Here is a 21655-nt window from a genome sequence, read left to right as displayed (position 1 = left end):
ATTGCGAGCGGAGGTCCGGACTTCTTGGCTTCTTGGCTTCTCTTCTCTTCTCTTCTCCCAGATGTTGACACGACGCTCTCTCCGGCTGGACTGGTCTCTGAGGGCTGCGTTGTGACTTATATAGGCGGAGACCCCGCCCCCATATGATGTCACAGTCCCTGGGCATGCTGGGACTGTGACGTTTTAGGGGGCGTGGTCGACCACGCCCCCTAAAACGTCACAGTCCCAGCATGCCCAGGGACTGTGACATCATATGGGGGCGGGGTCTCCGCCTATATAAGTCACAACGCAGCCCTCAGAGACCAGTCCAGCCGGAGAGAGCGTCGTGTCAACATCTGGGAGAAGAGAAGAGAAGCCAAGAAGCCAAGAAGTCCGGACCTCCGCTCGCAATAGAGCTACATGAAGACAGCGGAGGGGCCGGCCGAAGACCTGCGACACCGGGAGAAGAGGCCGGAGAGCGGAGAAGAACCAACCGGACGCCGGGAGAAGATGAAGCGGAGGGACCCCCGAAGCCGGAAGAAGACCCCCGAAGCCGGAGGAAGATCCCCCCCCCCCCCCCCCCCCCCCCCCCCCGGAGCTGTTTAATAAAATATTTTAAAAACCTGTGTAGTGTGTTTTATTACTTACAATTTTTTCCTAGGTAAATGGGTAGGGGTACCATGTACCCCATACTCATTTACATAGGGTGGGGGGCCGGGATCTGGGGGCCCCCTTATTAAAGGGGGCTCCCAGATTCCGATAAGCCCCCGCCCGCAGACCCCGACAACCAACGGCCAGGGTTGTCGGGAAGAGGCCCTTGTCCTCATCAACATGGGGACAAGGTGCTTTGGGGGGGGGGGGCGCAGGGCGCCCCCCTCCCCCAAAGCACCCACCCCCCATGTTGAGGGCATGCGGCCTGGTACGGTTCAGGAGGGGGGGGGGGCGCTCGCTCGTCCCCACCCCCTTTCCTGACCGGCCAGGCTGCGTGCTCGGATCGGGGTCTGGTATGGATTTTAGGGGGACCCTACGCCGTTTTTTCGGCGTAGCGGGGTTCCCCTTTATAATCCATACCAGACCTAAGGGCCTGGTATGCCCCGCGACGGGGCTAGTAAGGTGTCAATCTCGCCGATTAAAAGCGGCAAGATTGACATCCTTTTCTAGTCCCGTCGCACCTGAGTCACGTTCAAAATGAACGGACTTGTCCGTGTGTGGGCAAGTCCGTTCATTCTGAAAGTCCGCCGGAACTCCGGCGAAAGTCCGTCGGAAAGACGGGCGGACTTAGCCCGCCGGAAAGTCCCGGCGTGTGTGGGCAAGTCCGTCCGTTTTAAAGTCCGGCGCACCTGGCGGACAAAGTCCGTCGGAAAGTGTGCCGGACCAAGTAGGATAGAAAGTCCGCTCGTGTGTACGCGGCATTACTGATCAGAGACATATACTAACTGGTAAGCATTTCACTGCCCTGCTGTGCTCAACATAGTGACCCGGGTGCTTGCAAGTTCCTGCCAGTGAGAGCATCTGTAGTGTGACATGGATGTTATTTTAGGTGTTTCCCATTTTTTATAAGTTTTGTTATTTACCTCTCTACCGTTCACAACACTGCATCTTCACAACAGTGAATACCGTTGCATCCATGCCTTTTGTGAATTGAAGAGGTTGTGCTCTACACCCGCATCCTTTTCTCACTATAATAATATATATTATTTACTGTTAATGACAACAGAACTGATGTCATGGTTAAATTAACCATTGAAGATGTGGTATTTAATGGTGTTCAATGCAATAATCAAGTGCCTACATCTTAATCGTTTCCACTTTATTTATAGAATGAATGAAATTACATTTCTGTACACTTGTGGACAGGAGGATAAATAACTGCAGTCTTCTTTTATGTGGATGACACATTGATTCAGTTGGTCAACCCATATCAATCATTGTTTCATCTTGTCACTGAATTTATCAGCTTTAAGGGTTAAGTGGGGAAAAATCTCTTGTTTGACCATTGGCAATGAAGGTTTAAATCATATTTATCCTCCCCTAAATCCGGGTCTTAGCTGAAATGTTTTTAAGGATTTGTGAAAATCGAGTCATAGACTAAATTGAAAATAATATTGCGCTATTACTAAGCTTTGGAAATCCATTCCTCTAGAACTTAGGGCACATTACAGAATGATAATTTTATTTTTACTCTTTACCTTTGTTATTCCAAAAGTCTGTTTAAAGAATTGGAGTCTATCCTTTTTATGATTCATTCAGTTCCTAGGATCTCTTTCAAGACTCTCAGTACTCCTATTAACTCTGAGGGCCATGTTCCCTAACTCTTATTTTAAGGACTGATGTGAATGTACAATGTAAAAGAGCTGCGTAAATTGACGGCGCTATATAAGGACCTGAAATAAATGACAGATCAGCGATCATCTCACACATGTTTATAGCTGACATCTTCCATCTAAAAGTTAGACATGTAAGGCCAATGAAAATAATTTTGTAAATCAATCTGCGCAGCAAAACTTAAAAAACATGTCAACAAACCAACATTAGTGACTGTGCAAAGATTGATACAATCTTCAGAAAATGTATAAAGCTAGGTTCACACTTTAGTAGTCCTGCGTGTCATGTTTGCACGGGTGCAGCAGCCCATTCATATGATTGGGCTGCTATACCTGCGGGATATGCAGTGAAACGTTCCTGACCCTTTTTTAAAAACGCAGTCGTGTGGTGCTGTGGCTTTATGCACCCAAAAACTCGACGCATTTTCCCTGCATGTCTGCAAAAGAGCAGTGCGCTTTGCCTGCGTCTTAGGGAGTGCGTGCGATATACACTCGATCCTGGACCCACTACAGTGTGAACTTAGTGGTGTTCAAAAGTTAAGACGTGGCAACAAAATAATATTATTAATTCATATTTATTAATTAATATTATTGTTAACATATCGATAATTGTATAAAGAGCCTAAACCGACCAGTTCAAGAATATTCACCGACTATTACAACTTTCTTGGTGGAAACTGCACCTTTCTACTTCTAATTTACTGAAGCTTCCTCTACCCTTCTCCTGACTTTGCTTGTTTCTGAGCCAGGTGGAAGTGAGGCCAGGAAAAGTTGGCCCTGTAGATTGCACCATTAAACACAAATCGGCAAAAGTAACAGTATTACAATAGATTGATATACAGTGGATATAAAAAGTATACACACCCCTGTTAAAATGTCAGGTTTCTGTGATGTAAAAAAAAATGAGACAAAAATTAAGTCATTTCAAATCTTTTTCCACCTTTTAACCGCTTCAGCCCCGGAAGATTTGGCTGCTCAATGACCAGGCCATTTTTTTTGCGATACAGCACTGCGTCGCTTTAACTGAGATTTTGCACGGTCGTGCAATGCTGTACCCAAACAAAATTGACGTCCCTTTTTTTTTTCCCCACAAATAGAGTTCTTTTTTGGTGGTATTTGATCATTTCTGCGTGGGTTTTTTTTTTTTTTTTTTTTTGCGCTATAAACAAAAAAAGCGACAATTTTTTGAAAAAAAAACAAAACCATATTTTGTACTTTTTTTGCGATAATAAATATCCCCAATTTAAAAAAAAAAAAAACACAAAAAAAAAATTTTTTCCTCAGTTTAGGCCGATATGTATTCTTCTACCAATTTTTGGCAATAAAAATTGCAATAGGCGTAATATTGATTGGTTTGCCCAAAAGTTATAGTGTCTACAAAATAGAGGAAAGATTTATGGCATTTTTATAATTTTTTTTTTTTTTTGTTTTTACTAGTAATGGCGGTGATCAGCTTATTTATTTTATTTATTTTATTGGGACTGCAACATTTTTGACACATTTTTGGGACCATTGACCATTATACAGCGATCATTGCTATAAAAATGCACTGATTACTGTGTAAATGTCACTGGCAGGGAATGGGTTAACACTAGGGGGCGATCAAGGGGTTAACTGTTCCCTAGTGTGTGTTCTAACTGTAGGGGGATGGGAGTGACTGGAGGAAATGACAGATCATTGTTCCTAGCTAGTAGGAACTCACGATCTGTCTCTCCTCTCCTCACAGAACGGGGATTTGTGTGTTTACACACACACACGTCCCTGTTCTGGCTCTCGTGCCCGCGATCGCATCGGCACCCCTGCAGTGCAGCGGCACGTGCCTACTTTCCCGGTTAAAGGGACCGACTTACAGCTACGACAGTTCGCGGGATCGTGCCGACCTGCCGCAGTATAATGACGGCGGCTGATCAGCAAGCAGTTAATGTGACCTATAAACTGTACAACTTAGTTGAACATCAAACTGAAATCTTTTAGGTGGAGGGAAGTAAAAATAAAAAAAAAATCCTATGGTTGCATAAGTGTACACACCCTTAAACTAATACTTTGTTGAAGCACCTTTTGTTTTTATTACAGCACTCAGTCATTTTGGCTATGAGTCTATCAGCATGGTACATCTTGACTTGGCAATATTTGCCCACTCTTCTTTGCAAAAACACTCCAACTCTGTCAGATTGCGAGGGGGCATCTTCTGTGCACAACCCTCTTCAGATCACCCCACAGATTTTCAATCGGATTCAGGTCTCCGCTCTGACTGGGCCATTCCAAAACTTTAATCTTCTTTGTTGATATGGAAGTATGCTTTGGGTCGTTGTCATGCTGAAAGATGAAGTTCCTCTTCATGTTCAGCTTTCTAGGAGAAGCCTGAAAGTTTTGTGCCAATATTGACTGGTATTTGGAACTGTTCATAATTCCTTCTACCTTGACTAAGGCCCCTGTTTCAGCTGAAGATCGGCCCCAAAGCATGATGCTGCCACCAACCACCATGTTTCACTGTGGGTATGATGTCCTTTTAGTGATGTGCAGTGTTGTGTTTGCGCCAAACATATCATTTGGAATTATGGCCAAAAAGTTCAACTTTGGTTTCGTCAGACCATAACACATTTTCCCACCTGTTTTTGGGAGACTTCAGATGTGTTTTTGCAAAATGTAGCTGGGTCTGGATGGTTTTTCTTAAGAAAAGGCTTCGGTCTTGCCACTCTACCCCATAGCCCAGACATATGAAGAATACGGGATATTGCTGTAGGCCTCTTGGCAGCCTCCCTGACCAGTTTTCTTCTCATCTTTTCATCCATTTTGGAGGGTCGTCGAATTCTTGGTAATGTCGCTGTTGTGCTATATTTTCTCCTCTTGATGATGACTGTCTTCACTGTGTTCCATGGTATATCTAATGCCTTGGAAATTCTTCTGTACCCTTCTCCTGACAATGAGATCCCTCGATGCTTTGGAAGCTCTCTGTGGACCATGGCTTTTGCTGTAGGATGCGACTAAGAAAATGTCAGGAAAGACCTACCAGAACAGCTGAACTTTATTTAGGGTTAATCAGAGGCACTTTAACTGATGGCAGGTGTGTACTGACTCCTATTTAACATGAGTTTGAATGTGATTGCTTAATTCTGAACACTGATACATCCCACGTTATAAGAGGGTGTGCACACTTATGCAGCCACATTATTTTAGTTTATTTTTACTCTCCCCCCCCCCCCCCCCCCAACCTTTTAACAGGGGTGTGTAGACTTTTTATATCCACTGTACTTTTTTTTTTTTTTTTTTCTCTGTACTTACTGTTTGTTTTTTTTTTTTTTTTTTTTGTTTTTTGCAGTGAATGTGGGACAGAACTGTTGGACTCCGTGGATAATTATGCTGTGCTGCAGCTTGACATTGTGTGGTGTTACTTTCGCCTGGGTCAGTTAGACTGCTTGGATGACGCAGACTCAAAACTAAATATGTCCCAGAGGTGCTTCAATAAATGCTATGGAGAGAATCATGAACGGCTTGTCAACATAAAAGTATGTTGTCTCTTTACAATTTATAATTAGTAAGGCTGTTGTATTCTTAGTTGCATTCTTCATTATTACATCTCCTGTGTTTTTAGCCTTCAGTTGTAGTTCTAATCCAAAGGTTTACATCAGCAGACAACCCCGCTCAACACTACTGCACTTAGGTGCACCTGCTTATAGCCACTTCACCAACATGCATGTCTCTATTCAGTCTTACTGCATTGATGTATATGATCCCATGTCCCTCCAGAAAAAGCGGGAGCTCTGCAGACAGCTAATAGCGTGCACTTTGTAGATTGAAAGGGGGTGAGTTGGACCTCTGCAGAGAGACTGCTGCTCTCACAGAGAGTGAAGAGCCTTCTCTGAAGTCTTCGGCCTGTTCCTGGGACTATTGCTTTTGCTAGGGAGCAATTAAAATCCTATAGTCAGTAAAACACTTAAATGTAATTTTTATGCTACTGTTTGTTTCCGTCTACTTTTTGTTTAAACTTAATTTGAGCTTAAAAGCTGAAGTTTAATATATATTTTTTGTGGAGGGGGATACAGCACCAAACATTAGGTATTGGTTGTTATGTTGATCCTGCAGGCGGCTGCCTCTGCTAAAAATAATTTATACGTCTCCTTCAAAGCTGCTGGATACTGACCTAAATGGCTGTTTTCCAGTGCTGGAAAGGTTAACAGCAGCAGCTGCTACTGAGAAAAGTTGCACCACTTGCCCACCGCCTTCTGCTTTCTCCACCATTCAAAATATTCGCATTACAACACTCTCACAATACATTGCATCAATGACAGGATTCCCTCCGCTCATTCTTTGAACGCAGTGCAATGTGGGAATGTAGTAATGTGAGCAATATGAATGGGGGAGAGGGCAGAAGGGTATGGGTGAGGGAGCTAGAGGCACCACTTTAATCAGTAGCAGTGGCGGCTGTTACCATTCACCACATCAGAACATAGCCACTCAGGGCAGTATTTGGTGGCTGTGAAGGAGGCACAGAAGAGGATTTTTACAAGAAGCAGCTGCCTGCAGGTGATAAGATACACATCATTATACATGCCTAATGTGTTTTGGTGCTGTATTCCCAAAAAAAAAAAAAAAAAAAAAAAAACCTTTTAGACCTTCTTTGATCACCCTGGAGCTGATCATTGGCTGAGTCTTTGCCATTGTGGCTATTCTTCAATCCATTCGAATGGTAGTCTTTCCATTTTCTGCCATGTCTTTCTGGTTTTGGTTGCCATTTTAAAACATTTGAGATCATTTTAGCTGAACAGCCTATCAGTTTTTGCACTTCTTTATGTTTTCCCCTCTCCAATCAATTTTTTTTTTTTTTTTTATCAAAGTATGCTGTTCCTCTGAACAATGTCTGGAACGACCCATTTTACTCAGATTTTCAGAGAGAAATGCACTATACCCAGCATGCACAACATTTGCTGCCTTCCTCCTTAAATAAGGGCCACCTGTTTGACACTTGTTTTTTCACAGACTGAATGACCTCACTAATTGAACAATTATTATTGAACAATTATTATTGAACAATTACACTAATTATTTTGAACATGTCCCTTTCAATTAATGAGTCAATTACACAGAATCGGCAGCATGCACACGTCATGACTGTTGGGTCTGTTGGTTTTCTATTACTCTACTACACCTACAAGTAAATTATTTGCCGTGTAGAAATGTAATTTATACCAAATACAGTGTGTGTGTGTGTGTGTGTATGTGTGTGTATATATATATATATATATATATATATCTCTCACTCACATACATACATACATGTGTATGTCCTCAGGTACAGCAAGGACAACACAGCATTACCAAACTAAACTTTACCATTACTAAAAATTTTGCAAAGCTTGTTAATTGGCAGTAATACTGACACGTTAATCACTGCCCACACTTGCTTCTGGCAATAATGCATGCACTGCTGGTGAAGTTTGGGCTCTTAGTTTCTAACTTGCCCTGCGCCTGGACGGGTAAGTGAAACCCCTTATTGTGGGGTGTCCCAGTGATTGTAACAATTAGTCAAGCTAGCTAGAGGCTGGACACCTGTGTATGATGACCAGACGGACTAGCTGTGAATGTTTGAAAAGGTGTACGTTTTCTTTGCTTGTGTCTGGCTGTTTTTTACCTGTATGATGGCGCACAAAGGTGCGCCAGTTCACCTTAGTTCACCAGGGCACATGTGCGTTCGCAAGAGTGCTGCTGTGCTCAGCAGTTTGGCGACCATGGTGCATATGCATTCGCAAAAGTGCAGCTGGACTTAGCAGTTTGTTTGGCGGCCATGGCACATGCGGCTTCGCTGCACATGCGCAGTAGCCCTTTATTTGGGCACACGAGGATTTGCATCATAATACAGCCACACTCATTCGCCGGGACCACGTATGTACGTGCGCATGCACATAATGTTCCAGCGCACACTCAGCTTATTTAAGCTGTGTAGGCCAAGCATGCGTTGCTTCCAGAAGGCACCTGTGGGACACAGAGCAGGCTCTGAACAGACAATTGCAGCGGTTCATTTTCCGTACCCGGGTCATGTGAGTCACCAAGTGTTGCTTGGCAAGCTAAAGGTGCTTAACAGGATTGCTACATAGGGGCTTGGCGAGCCCTATGAAAGGGTCTCCCTTCTGAGGTGTGTTAATACTACACCCAAGTACTCTCTTTTTGTGGCTGGTAAATGTCTTCAAAAAAGAGGAAGGGGACTAACACTACAGGGAAGGGCACACCAATGTCATCAGTAGTTACTGTTGAACCTAGTCGTATCCCTAGTGTTGTATACCCTGAAAGACCGTAGGCTTTCGGGCAATCTGAACCGCTGCGTCTATCTGGTATTGTGACTATAGTCAATGCTGCTGCTTCACCCTTTATCACCAAGGATAAACTGTCCTCGGCCCTAGCCGGGTTAGAACAAAGGATTGCTGTCATGATTGCCCTCCCTGGAGCCTCCTAGTCTGGAGCAGGAATGGGTTGAGGATGGAGGAAGAGCTTAAACCTCAGGACTCTGTGGAGGGCCAGGCAGATGAGTCTGCTTCCAAGCAATCTGTACAAGAAGATATCCAGTTGATGTCTGCCTCTCAGTCGCAGAGTCTTTTGATCCTGTCTCTCACTGAAATGGTTCGTCCTGCCTTTAAATTGTCTCTTGCAGAGGTGACTGAGCCCCCCTGGTCCTCTTTGGGATCCCTGAGGCCTCTTCAGGCCACACAGGCTTTCCCCCTTTACCCCCTGTTAGAACAGGCGGTGTATGCTGATTGGGAACATCCAGACAGGATTTTTCTTCCTCCTAAGTGGTTTTCCCTTTATATCCCATGGATGAAAAGCTCATTAAATAAATGGAGCATGCCAGCAGTAGATGCAGCAGTCGCTTCCTTTTAAACAAGAACTTAACTTGTCTGGTAGATAACGCACAGGGTTTAAAAGACCCTGTTGACAAGAAATTGGCTTCCTTTTTTCTTTGGCCAGTTCAGCTATTCAGCCAGCTGTTGCAGCAATTGGTATCTGCCAGTCCATAAAGGATCAGGTCAAACGGCCTGGTAGGCCTAACAAGGAGGATGATCTACCTGAAAGTAAGGCAGGTATTTCTCGAGCGCTGTGTTTTGCTATTGACGCCTTAAAGGATTCAATACAGCAGGTTTCTCATTTGGCTCTCTCGTCTGTACATATGCGCAGACTCTTGTGGCTTAGGAACTGGTCAGCCGAGCTTCCTTGTAAAAAGTTATTGGCAGGTTTCCCTTTTCATGGGGAACGATATATTTGTCCAAATGGTGATCATTTGGACAAATATATCCAAAAGAGTTCTCTACTTCTTGTGAAGAAAAGCACCAGACGTCCCTCGTTGAAAACCTCAGGGACTGCTTACTTAAATGTCTCAGCGTCAAGGCAGTTCTGCCGCCAACAGGGTGCTAGGGCTGGGGCAAGCCGCAGGGCCAGAAGAAGCCCTGGGTCCAAAATTCTTCTAAGCCCAGCACCAAGCCCTCCTTTTGAGGGGACGCCGCCACTCCAAGTGGGGGGAAGGCTGCTGCACTTTGCGGACATTTGGAGAAAAATAATTCAGGACGAGTGGGTCACCTCAATTATATTGTGGTTACAAACGAGTTGCGGGGGGGTTCCCCCTCAGAGGTTTTTAAGATCCAGCGTTCCCTCGGATCCTCCAAAAATTAACGTATGGCTTCAGGCACTACATCATCTAGTGCATCAAGGAGTGATTTTGTAGAGGTTTCGGTATTCGAAAGATGTACAGGGTTTTATTCAAACCTGTTTACGGTTCAGAAACCAAACTGGGACACAAGGCCCATTTTGGACTTAAGATCCCTGAACAAGTATCTACTGATACAGTCCTTTCGGATGGAGTCTGTTCACTCAGTAGTAGCCTCACTCCAGAGGGGAGACTTTCTAGTCTCCATCGATATAAAAGACGCATACTTACACATACCTATCTTTTCAGTCTCATCAGAGGTTCCTACGTTTTGCAGTAGAGGAACATAATTTTCAGTTTGTGGCTCTACCCCTTTGGCTGGCTACAGCTCCCCAGGTGTTCACAAAGGTCCTAGCACCAGTACTGGGCCTTTTAAGGGCCCAAGGGATCCTAGTATCTGGACAACCTCCTGCTCAGAGATCACTCATTACAGGCTCTAGAACAGAGTATAATATGCACAGTGCGATATTTGAAAAGCTTAGGCTGGATCATAAATACCGAAAAGTCAGCCTTGATCCAGCTCAAAGTCTAAAGTATTTAGGTCTGATCCTAGATATGGTTCAAGAAAGAGTATTCTTGCCACCTGTAAGGATCTGTGCCCTGTATGTTCAGGTGCGTCAGTTAAGGGGCACCAGGCGACCCTTCATTCAGCTCTGTATGAGTCTTCTAGGGAGGATGGTATCCTCTTTCGAGGCAGTGCCCTATGCCCAGTTCCATTCCAGGCTTTTACTACCAGACATCTTCTTGGCCTGGATCAGAAGCAGACAAGCCCTGGATTATCCAATGTGCTAATCTCCTCAGGCACGCTTAGGCCTAAACTGGTGGTTGCAGGATCAGAACCTGCGAAAGGGAAAATCCTTGGAGAGTACGGACTACAGATGCCAGTCTCTTAAGCTGGGGAGCAACCCTAGAAGGGCTCACTGCTCAGGGGAAATGGTCAGGGACAGAAGGGACCCTTCCCATCAACATCCTGGAATTACAGACAGTACGTCTTGCCCTATGGTCCTGGAGGGTGGAGCCTCAGGACTGCCCTATCAGGGTTCAGTTGCACAATGCCACTGCAGTGGTCTATATAAACCACCAAGGCGGTACCAGGAGTCATTCAGCTCTGAAGGAGGTGAACTACATACTAGCCTGGGCAGAGGGACATGTGCCAATTAATATCGGCAGTCCATATCCCGGGAGTAGAGAACTGGAAGGCAGATTACCTCAGCCGCCAGAAGATCTGCCCGGGGGAATGGTCCCTACACCCAGGGGTGTTCAAGGAAATTTGCCAGCGTTGAGGATGGCCAGAGTTCGACCTATTGGCATCCAGGTTCAACAAGCTACAGCAATTTGTGTTCCGAACAAGGGATCCTCTGGCAGTTGGAGCAGATGCTCTGATAGTTCTATGGAGACAGTACTCCCTGGTTTATGCTTTCCCTCCGATCCCTCTGCTTCCACATTTGTTGCGCAGGATTCGGAAAGAGGGGGTTCCAGTCATTCTGGTGGCACCAGCCTGGCCCAAAAGGACCTGGTGCCCGGAGATTGTGAGACTGACAATAGAGGGGCCATGGACGCTTCCAGGTCGCCCCGATCTGTCTCAAGGTCCTATATTCCACCCAATTTACAGTATCTAAATTTGACCACATGACTATTGAAGCCAGGGTGCTGAAGGACCGTGGCATCTCGGGACCAGTAGTGTCTACCCTAGTGAATGCTAGAAAAACTGTCACTAGGAAAATTTATCATAGGGTCTGGAAGACTTGTATTGCTTGTTGTGAAGCCAAAAAATGGCATCCAAGGAAATACGTGATTGGGAGAATTTTCTCTTTTCTACAGTAAGCTGTGGAAATCAAATTGGCTTTGAGTACCATCAGGGGTCAAGTTTTGGCCCTATCGGTATTCTTCCACAGGCCTTTAGCCTCCCATTCGCTGATCCGAACCTTTATGCAAGGAGCAACTTGCTTGCTTCCCCCCATTAGGTCACCTATGTGTCCTTGGGACTTGAACTTGGTGCTGTCTGTGTTACAGAAACAACCATTTGAACCTATCAAGGAAATTCCATTAGACTTGCTGTCACGCAAGCTAGCCTTCCTGATGGCCATCACCTCAGCTACAAGGGTGTCGGAGTTGGTGGCCCTTTCATGCAGGGAACCATATGTGATCCTTCACCACAACAGGGTCGTGTTATGACCTGTTCCATCCTTTTTGCCAAAAGTGGTGTTGGCCTTTCATTTAAATCAGGATATTTTGCCTTCTTTTTTCTCTCAGCCTTGCTCGACCGAAGAGAGACGACTGTATTCATTGGACGTTGTCCGGGCAGTCAAGGTTTATTTATCTAGATCTGCAGCGATCCGAGGATCAGACTCCTTTTTTGCTTTACCAAAAGGACCCAAGAAGGGGCAGGCAGCTTCCAAGGCTTCCATTGCCAATTGTGTCCGTCAATTGATCATTCAGGCCTACGGTCTGAAACGTAAAGCTCCTCCTCCCTTTAGGGCGAGAGCTCATTCTACCAGGGGTGTAGGAACCTCCTGGGCTTTTCGCCATCAGGCATCTGTGGGTCAGATTTATAAGGCTGCTACCTGGTCTTCAGTGCATACGTTCACAAAATTTTATCAAGTGGATGTTTAAGCAGCCAAGGATTCGGCTTTCAGCCGCAGTTTACTGCGGGCTGCCATATAAGTTCTGATGGCTATTGTTTGGTATGGTGTCTCCCACCCCTCAAGGCTATTGCTCTGGGACATCCCAGCAGGTAATTAATATTAGCCTGACTCTGTGTCCCATGATGTATGAAAAAGAAAATAGGATTTTGTAAAATCCTTTTCTTTGAGTGCATCATCGGACACAGAGATCCCTCCCTTCAGTTTTGTAGCAAGCACTGAATCCTCAAAAAAGAAGTGCTTCCTGTGTAGGAGGGGATATATTGGGGATCACTTCCTGTCTAAAGAACTTTGGTCTACGAGTGTCCATTCACCTGGAGATGAAGTATAACCCAGCAGGTAGTGAATATTAGCCTGACTCTGTGTCCCATGATGTACTCAAAGAAAAGGATTTTACTGGAAAGTATGACGAAAAAAAATTATTTTTGTGAACCATTAAAGCTGTATGGGGCTCGCAATTTTATCCTGTTCATTCTATGATGCTCAAGGTACAGGATGTGCACTGCTTTTTTACACTCAAGACAGAAGATTTTCTTTTGGGTACTTTTTTGGCACAATTGACATCCAGATGTTCCCTATAAAATTGAATAGAATAGAAAATCTTCACTTTTAACTTAAAGTACTTTTTAAAGGAGATTTATGTGATTTACAAAAAAAAAAAAAAACATACTCGCCTCCCTGATGCTGCAGCTGCCCCCTGATGACTCTAAGCCCTAGCACAGAGTGATCACATGACCACTGATTGCTCAGTTTTCAGTAGGCTGTGAACAGAGAGCACTGATTGTTCCGTCGCCGCTTTCTGTTCTTCTCCAGCGCTCACTGGGTGTGCTGGGAGGATGAGCCAGCTTCTGATCAGGTATCTGGGTGGATCCCTATGTTATTGTCGGGATCCTTCCAGAGCCTGGACTGCCTTTGTGATGTCAGCCAACAGCGGGCTTTAGTGCGCTGACGGCTGACTCTGGGTCACAGAAGAGTACAAGTAAGTGCACTCCTGTGACCCAGAAGAGAAGTATGATGAAAAAAGCTTTGGCCATACTTCTCTTTTTAAATAAAAATTTGACTAAACATTTTTTCATTATTTTTTGCATGCTCTGTTTGTGTTTATCGTTTTTTAAGTTGTTACCAAGTGTGTTCTTTGTTACAGGGCAGTTACGGGAGAGAGAGAGTTTTATTTCTAAGACTTAATCTTCTGCAAGGAATAGTAAATTACCACAATGGAAGAGCCAACGAAGCATCACAAAAACTATCAGAGGTACGATATTGAAAGTGTATTTCTTTTACAATGGGGGTCAGTATTGTATTTGAGATGCTTCGGAGTTTCTTCTGCGATTTAGGCTGCTTTTGCATTCGCACTGATTTGTGTTTGCAAACAAATGCTCCTTTACAAAATGCCATTCTGCTTTTAAATATTTGGATTTTCTATATTTATATTGAGAGGTCAAAATTCCTAAATCGGACCTGGACAGACATCAGGTTTTTAATAATTTACAGAAGTCAGGCTATTTGATTTTTCATTGCTGATTAGTTGTTTATTCGGAAGCTGTATATTACATGTTATTTATTAACGTAAGCCATGTAATGTAGTGCTGCATCAATTGCAAGCTTATGATAATCAATAACAAAGTTATTTCCCTGTGTGAAAAATTAATCTGTTGTATTTTTTAGGCTAGCCGATTGTATAATGAGCTCTCCATCGACCCAGCAAAAGTAGAGACTTTATTGCAATTGGGATGCACAGCTCAGGAGGCACGCTTGGCGCTACGAGCATGTTATGGGAATGTGGAACATGCTGCCAACCATATTTCATGTAAACGAGAGGTATAACAACCAGGATCGTGTTTAGTTATTGCTAAATAGAGACTGCCAGAATGTGTGAATACACTGGATATATAGTTAATAATAAAATACAGATATGTTTAAAGCGTCAGGGGAAAAAAAACTAAGTGCACAATTACAGACACACTTCAATACAACTTGGACAGAAGCGCATTCCCAGCCTTCTGATTGGACAGATTATTATTTTTGCTGTTTGTGTACCATTGGGGAAATTTCTCTTCGCTTCAGGGATGTAACAGAAGTTAGATTAAATCTCCCAAAGTGAGGGGAAATCCCGTCTTAGACAGTTGTCCCCAGCACAGGTGTCATTTCTTCTTACCTTTTGTTCTAGAGTTAATTGAAAACATTTAGAATACCCCCTAACATTCGATTTCAGTGACAACAGTATTCGGACAAGCACAGTGTTGAATCTCCCCGATGGTACCCAGACTGCAATAAAAACTTGATGGAGGGCCTAACCCTTCCACAACATCCAAACCTTGAAAAAAAAAAAAAAAAAGGGTTTGCCTAGAAATGCATTTTAAGACTGAGGAAGATGAAGCGATGGATTCGTTTCCTTCACCCTATCAGCGGTCACTGAAAGTAACGCATTTAAATAATGTATGATTCCCTCAGGTATTTCCTCATGTCTGGTCTCTGACATCTCCACTGAAAAATTATGTTTTCAGTTTTGGATGAATGATGATGGTCTGAATTACTCTCTGAGCCAAATGATGGTGTTCCCCAATGGAGTGTGACCTCTCAGAGGATCTGGTTTGGTATCAGTGTTGGAATATTTCACCACTGGAGAGCGATATACAAGATCAGTATGTGACTCAACTTACCAGTAACCACACAAATTAAATATTAGGCCTTTATTATCAACATTGGATTCTTGTACAGTTGTGCTCATAAATTTACATACCCTGTCAGAATTTGATTTCTTGGCCATTTTTCAGTGAATATGAATGATAACACAAACTTTTCTTTCACTCATGGTTAGTGTTTGGCTGAAGCCATTTATTATCAATCAACTGTGTTTACTCTTTTTAAATCATTAAAGGTGAAGTAATCTATGCAATATTACAATCTTTTATAGCCTATATAACTATTGCATACATGTATTAAACTGCCTGATCCCTATAGTTGGTCTATATTAAACTTTAAGCACATGTTACTGTTGATATCACAATAATACAAGGTTAGTATGAAACCAAACACACGGTTTATAAGGAATAAAGTTTTATTTCTTTCCCAAGGAAATAAGAAAGCTAACATGAAATACTAGAAAGATATTACAATATTACGAAGCTTACAATCAGAACACAATACAAGAATATACTTATCAGGTCCTCTAGACTGGACTCATCGGCTGGTCTCAAGATGTTGAAAAAGAGGGCCAGAGCCATGAGGCTTAGGCCCAAGCCATGATCCAAAAGGAAAGGGGGAAGAGGCTCAGGCCAAGGCCAGCATCAGAAGTGAGAGAGAGGGCAAATTGTCTGCGTGTGCTCCTTTTTACTCAAACATACACGCCCACTCGTAGCCACCCCCACTTGCCTCCTCCTCATAGATATTCCTAACATCTATCCATTCTCCAGGAAGCATGCTGTATTGTCCACTAGGGGGCAGCACTTGTCCATGAATCGCCACTGTCAGACATGGGTCAGATCTTAGCTTAACCCATCAGTCACCTTGGCAGCAGTGGCTCTCTTTGAAGCTTTGTTTGCAGACATGCTAATCAGGAATTCTCATAGACAGACTGGAGTCAGTATTGTCACGCAGAGTTAGGCTTAATTGGCTACACTCCAGCCTAGGCCACCTGGCTGTATCAACCAGGAAGTAAACCTCCAGAAATATGATACTAATTTATGTTGAACTCCAACAAAAGGTAACCATCCTCCACCTGTGATCTGTTTGCTTGTAATTAATGTGTGTGTATAAAAGGTCAATGAGCTTCTGGACTCCTGACCGACCCTTGCAACTTTCATCCAGTGCTGCACTGACGTTTCTGGATTCTGAGTCATGGGGAAAGCAAAATAATAGTCCAAAGGATCTGCGGGAAAAGGTAGTTGAACTGTATAAAACAGGAAAGGGATCTAAAAAGATATTCAAGGAATTGAGAATGTCAATCAGCAGTGTTCAAACTCTAATCAAGAAGTGGAAAACGAGGGGTTCTGTTGAAACCAAACCACAGGTAGACAAACTAAGATTTCAGCCACAACTGCCAGGAAAATTCTTCAGGATGCAAAGAATAACCCACAAATGGCTTCAGGTGAAATACAGGACTCTCTGAAAACATGTGGTGTGGCTGTTTCAAGATGCACAATAAGGAGGCACTTGAAGAAAGATGGGCTGCATGGTCGAGTTGCCAGAAGAAAGCCATTACTAGGCAAATGCCACAAAGTATACCGCTTACAATACACAGGGCCGGTGCTACCACTAGGCAAACCTAGGCAGCTGCCTAGGGCGCACGGCCAATGGTGTTCCTACTCTCTTCTCTCTGCAGCAAGCAACTAAGTCTCAGCATCAGCAGGCAGCTGCCGCTCTGTTCGCACATTCATTGATGGGCGCTGGTGGGGCTGCATTTGATGGGCGCTGGTGTGGCTGCATTTGATGGGCGCTGGTGGGGCTGCATTTGATGGGCGCTGGTGGGCTGCGTTTTGATGGGCGCTTCATTAAAAAGGTGCGGTATACTTGGGCAGGGCAAAGGGGGTGAGGTCGGGGTGGTGCCAAGGGGGGGGTGACAAAATTAGGTTTCGCTTAGGGTGTCAAAAATCCTTGCACCAGCCCTGACAATACGCTAAACCGCGCACAGACAAGCCTCAAACCTTCTGGCACAAAGTCATTTTGAGTGATAAGACCAAAATTGAGCTATTTTGGCCACAACCATAAACACTTCATTTGGAGAGGAGTCAACAAGGCCTATGATGAAAGGTACACCATTCCTACTGTGAAACATGGAGGTGGATCACTGATGTTTTGGGGATATGCGAGCTACAAAGGCACAGGAAATTTGGTCAAAATTGATGGCAAGAAGAATGCAGTATGTTATCAAAATATACTGGAGGAACATTTGCATTCATAAGCCGGGAAGCTGTGCATGGGACGCACTTGGACATTCCATTTTAATGATCCAAAACACAAGGCCCAGTCGACCTGTCATTGGCTACAGCAGAATAAAGTGAAGGTTCTGGAGTGGCCATCCCAGTCTCCTGACCTCAATATCATTGAGCCACTCTGGGCAGATCTCCAACTTGCAGTTCATGCAAGACAGCCCAAGAATTTACAGGAACTGAAGGCTTTTTGCCAAGACGAATGGGCTGCTTTACCATCTGAGACGATAAAGAGCCTCATCCACAAATACCTCAAAAGACTTCAAGCTGTCATTGATGTTAAAGGGGGCAATACACGGTATTAAGAACTGAGGTATGTAAACTTTTGATCAGGGTCATTTGGGTAGTTTCTGTTGTGATTATGATTTAAAAAGAGTAAACACATTTGCTTGATGATGATAAATGGCTTCAGCCAAACACTAACCATGAGTGAAATAAATGTTTTTGTGTTATCATTCATATTCACTGAAAAATGGCCAAGAAATCATAAATTCTGACAGGGTATGTAAACTTATGAGCCCAACTGTATATGACAATTATGAGGCGAAATGTTATTTGGCATCTTTATAGGGAACCTCTCCCTCCTCTCCCTCCTCTCTCTCCCTCCTCTCCCTCCTCTCCCTCCTCTCCCTCCTCTCCCTCCTCTCCCTCCTCTCCCTCCTCTCCCTCCTCTCCCTCCTCTCCCTCCTCTCCCTCCTCTCCCTCCTCTCCCTCCTCTCCCTCCTCTCCCTCCTCTCCCTCCTCCTCTTCTTCCTTCTTCCTCCTCTTCCCTCCCTGCTTTGGGGATCACCCAAGCAGGCTCGCTCACGAACTGCTGCTCTGTGTGTCCATTCACACATGGAGCATGGCTTGGGCCCCGCCTCTACTCTCTCCTCATTGACTTACTGGCTGTGATTATCGGGAGCCGATGGCCTCAACCAATGAGGATGAAGAGATCCGGGAGAGCCACTGGTTTCGTGCACATTGCTTGATCGAGATGGGGCTCCGGTAAGTATTAGTGGGGGGGCAGGGCTGCACACAGGTGTTTTTTGCCTTCATGCATATAATGCATGAAGGTAAAAAACCTTGAGCCTTTACAACCACTTTAAAGTCTCTCCTAGTATTTCTGTTCTAAATTGTGCAGTTAGCAACCTTGCTAAGCCACTGCAGTGAGACATTTGATTACAGGTTAGAGTGTGTGGTAGGTGTCTGCAACTTCAGCACTGCAGCTGTGGTGAAACTACAAATCTCTTTATGCCTCTGCCTCTAGGAGTCATGCCTGTGGCTGTCAGTCTTGCAAATCCATTTGGGGATTTGTAGCTTCACTACAGCTGGAGTGCTAATGTTGTCTACCCCTGGTGTATAGTTTTCAGTGAAATGGTGCAGTCCTAGTTGTGACTGTATTCTTGTAGATAAGTGCAGTAAAACACAATCATTATGCTGAACTACTAAGCAGAAAGGACATCCTGCATATATGTAAGGTGTAAATTTGACTGCTTCAGTGTTCCAATTAGAAACATGTTCTTTGAAAGCACTAGCATATGTTTGTAGCGTTATACATATTTACCACCTTCTTGTGATTATCAATACCACGTGTGCCATAAACCGATGAAGACATGAAAAGTATATGTGTGGTGACCAATGTTAAAAAAACAAGTGTCCATGAATATAAGTCCTTTAAAAACTCCCACAAATGGAAAAAATCCTCTGTTGTGTGTTCAGGTGTAACACCACCACCACCTCTTATGGATACGGTCTCACCTTATCACCTTATCTTATTGACCTCTAAAATAAAAAGGTCTTATGCACATATCCTGTTTAGAGCCTGGACGGCGATGTCACTCCACCGATGTTTACGGATCTCAATAAGCATTAAGAGTCAATCCATATACAGTGGGGAAAATATTTGATCCTCTGCAGATTTTGTAAGTTTGTTTACTCACAAAGAAATGAAGGGTCTCTAGATTTTATCATAGGTGTATTTAAAATGCTGGAGACACAATACCAACCACAAATCCAGAAAAAACACATGATACACATGTTATAAATTGAGTTGCAGTTCAGTGAGTAAAATAAGTATTTGATCCCCAAGCAAAACATGACTTGGTGGAGAAACCCTTTTTGGCAAGCACAGAAGTAAGACATTTCTTTCTAGTTGGTTACTAGGTTTGCACCCATCTCAGGAGGGATTTTGGTCCTCTCTTCATTGCAGATCTTATCTTAATCCTTAAGGTTTCTTGGCTGTCACTTGGCAACTCAAAGTTTCAGCTCCCTCCATAAATTTTTTTTTTTTATAGGGTTAAGGTCTGGAGACTGACTAGGCCACTCCATGACCTTAATGTGCATCTTCCTGAGCCACTCTTTTCTTGCCTTGGCAGTATGTTTTGGGTCATTGTCATGCTGGAAGACCCATCCACGACCCATCTTCAATGTTTTGGCTGAGGGAATAAGGTCCTCATCCCAGATTTTACAATCATTGGCCCCTCTATGTGGCAAAGTCAGCCTATATCTTTAGCAGAGAAACAGTGCTTGACTGTAGGGATGGTGTTTTTGGGGTCATAGTCTGCATTTTTCTTCCGCCAAACACAGCAAGTCGAGTTAATGCCAAAAAGCTCAATTTTTGTTCTCATTTGACCACAGCACTTTCTCCAAATCCTTCTCTGAATCATTATGATGTTCATTGGCAAACTTCAGATGGGCCTGTACATGGGTTTTCTTGAGGAGGGGGACCTTGCGGGCATGCAGAATTTCAGTCTATGGCTACGTATTGTGTTGCCAATGGTTTGTTTGGTGACTGTGGTTCCAACTACCTTGAGATCATTCACAAGCTCCTCACTTGTAGTTCTGGGTTGATCCCTCACTTTTCTCATGATCATCCTTAGCCCATGAGACGACACCTTGCATGATGCTCCAGACTAAGTGTGATTGATGGTTATTCTTTCCATTTGCGAATAATCGCTCCTACAGGTGTCTTCTTCTCACCAAGCTGATCGTCTTGTAGCCCATTCCAGCCTTGTGCAGGTCTACAATCTTGTCCCAGACATCCTTTGACAGTTTTTTGGTCTTGCCCATGATCAAGAGGTTTGAATGGAAGAAAGATTCTGTGGACAGGTGTCTTTTATGCACGTAGCGAGTTGTCGTTAGGAGCCCCTTCTTAAATTGACTGGACTAATCTGTGTACCACATGAGCATATACTTTACTGTAGCCAGTCTGTGGGAGCCAAAATTATTGTTGGTTGGTAGGGGATCAAGTACTTATTTTACTCACTGAACTGCAACTCCATATATAAAATTTGTATCGTGTTATTTTTGGTTGATATTCTGTCGCTATCATTTAAAATACGCCTATGATAACAATTATAGACCATTCATTTTTTTGTAAGTGGGCAAACTTACAAAATCTGAAGGGGATCAAATTATTATTTTCCCCACTATAACTGGTTTTATAGATGTAGCAATAGATGGCACTGGTTTAGAGGGGACTAGAGTTACAGTATAACGCAGGGGTAGGCAACCTTTTTGAGCACAGTGTGCCGAAAAAAATTTTTCAAAGAAATTGAGCATGCCGATTTTATAACAACTTTACCCTCTCAATCACGAAAATGATTTTTCATAAAGTAAATGCTAGTGTAAACTACTTTAATAGTGAGAAATTAACATCCTGCAACTCCACACCTCAGATCAGCCCCAATTCATGCATCGTCACACCTCAGATCACTGCCCCCCCTGCTCATCTGTCCCACCAATGTACCCCCTTTCTCATCTGTCCCACCACTGTAACCCCCTGCTCATCTGTCCCACCACTGTAACCCCCTGCACATCTGTCCCATCACTGTAACCCCATGTAAATCTGCCCACCACTGTAACCCCCTGCACATCTGCCCCACCACTGTAACCCCCTGCTCCTTTGTTCCACCGATGTACCGCCTTTCTCCTCTGCACATCTGCCCCAACTCTGTACCTCCTTGCTTCTCTGCCCCACCTCTGAACTCCTCCTGCTCATTTTCCCCACCGCTGTACCCTCCTGCTCATCTGTACCCTCTTCTCATCTATGATATGTGTGATATGCAGAGTGGTGAAACAAAGCAGAGACACATCTACCTGTCCTGGCAC

At 44.0% G+C, this 21655-nt stretch overlaps 1 protein-coding gene across 2 annotated transcripts in view; it reads left to right on the top strand.

Moving 5' to 3' along the window:
* NUB1 (negative regulator of ubiquitin like proteins 1) overlaps positions 1-21655 on the top strand; it is a 102593-nt gene that overhangs the window by 40093 nt on the left and 40845 nt on the right. For both annotated transcript variants that reach the window (XM_073629995.1, XM_073629996.1), the window contains exons 9-11: positions 5623-5809; positions 13780-13887; positions 14301-14453. In XM_073629995.1, coding sequence (XP_073486096.1) covers positions 5623-5809; positions 13780-13887; positions 14301-14453 — 448 coding nt within the window. The remainder of the gene's footprint in view (positions 1-5622; positions 5810-13779; positions 13888-14300; positions 14454-21655) is intronic.

This window comes from Aquarana catesbeiana, linkage group LG05, assembly GCF_042186555.1.
Source record: "Aquarana catesbeiana isolate 2022-GZ linkage group LG05, ASM4218655v1, whole genome shotgun sequence".
Classification (NCBI taxonomy): domain Eukaryota; kingdom Metazoa; phylum Chordata; class Amphibia; order Anura; family Ranidae; genus Aquarana; species Aquarana catesbeiana.
The sequence above is the reverse complement of the archived record's forward strand: the minus strand, read 5'-3'. Positions and strand labels throughout refer to the sequence as shown.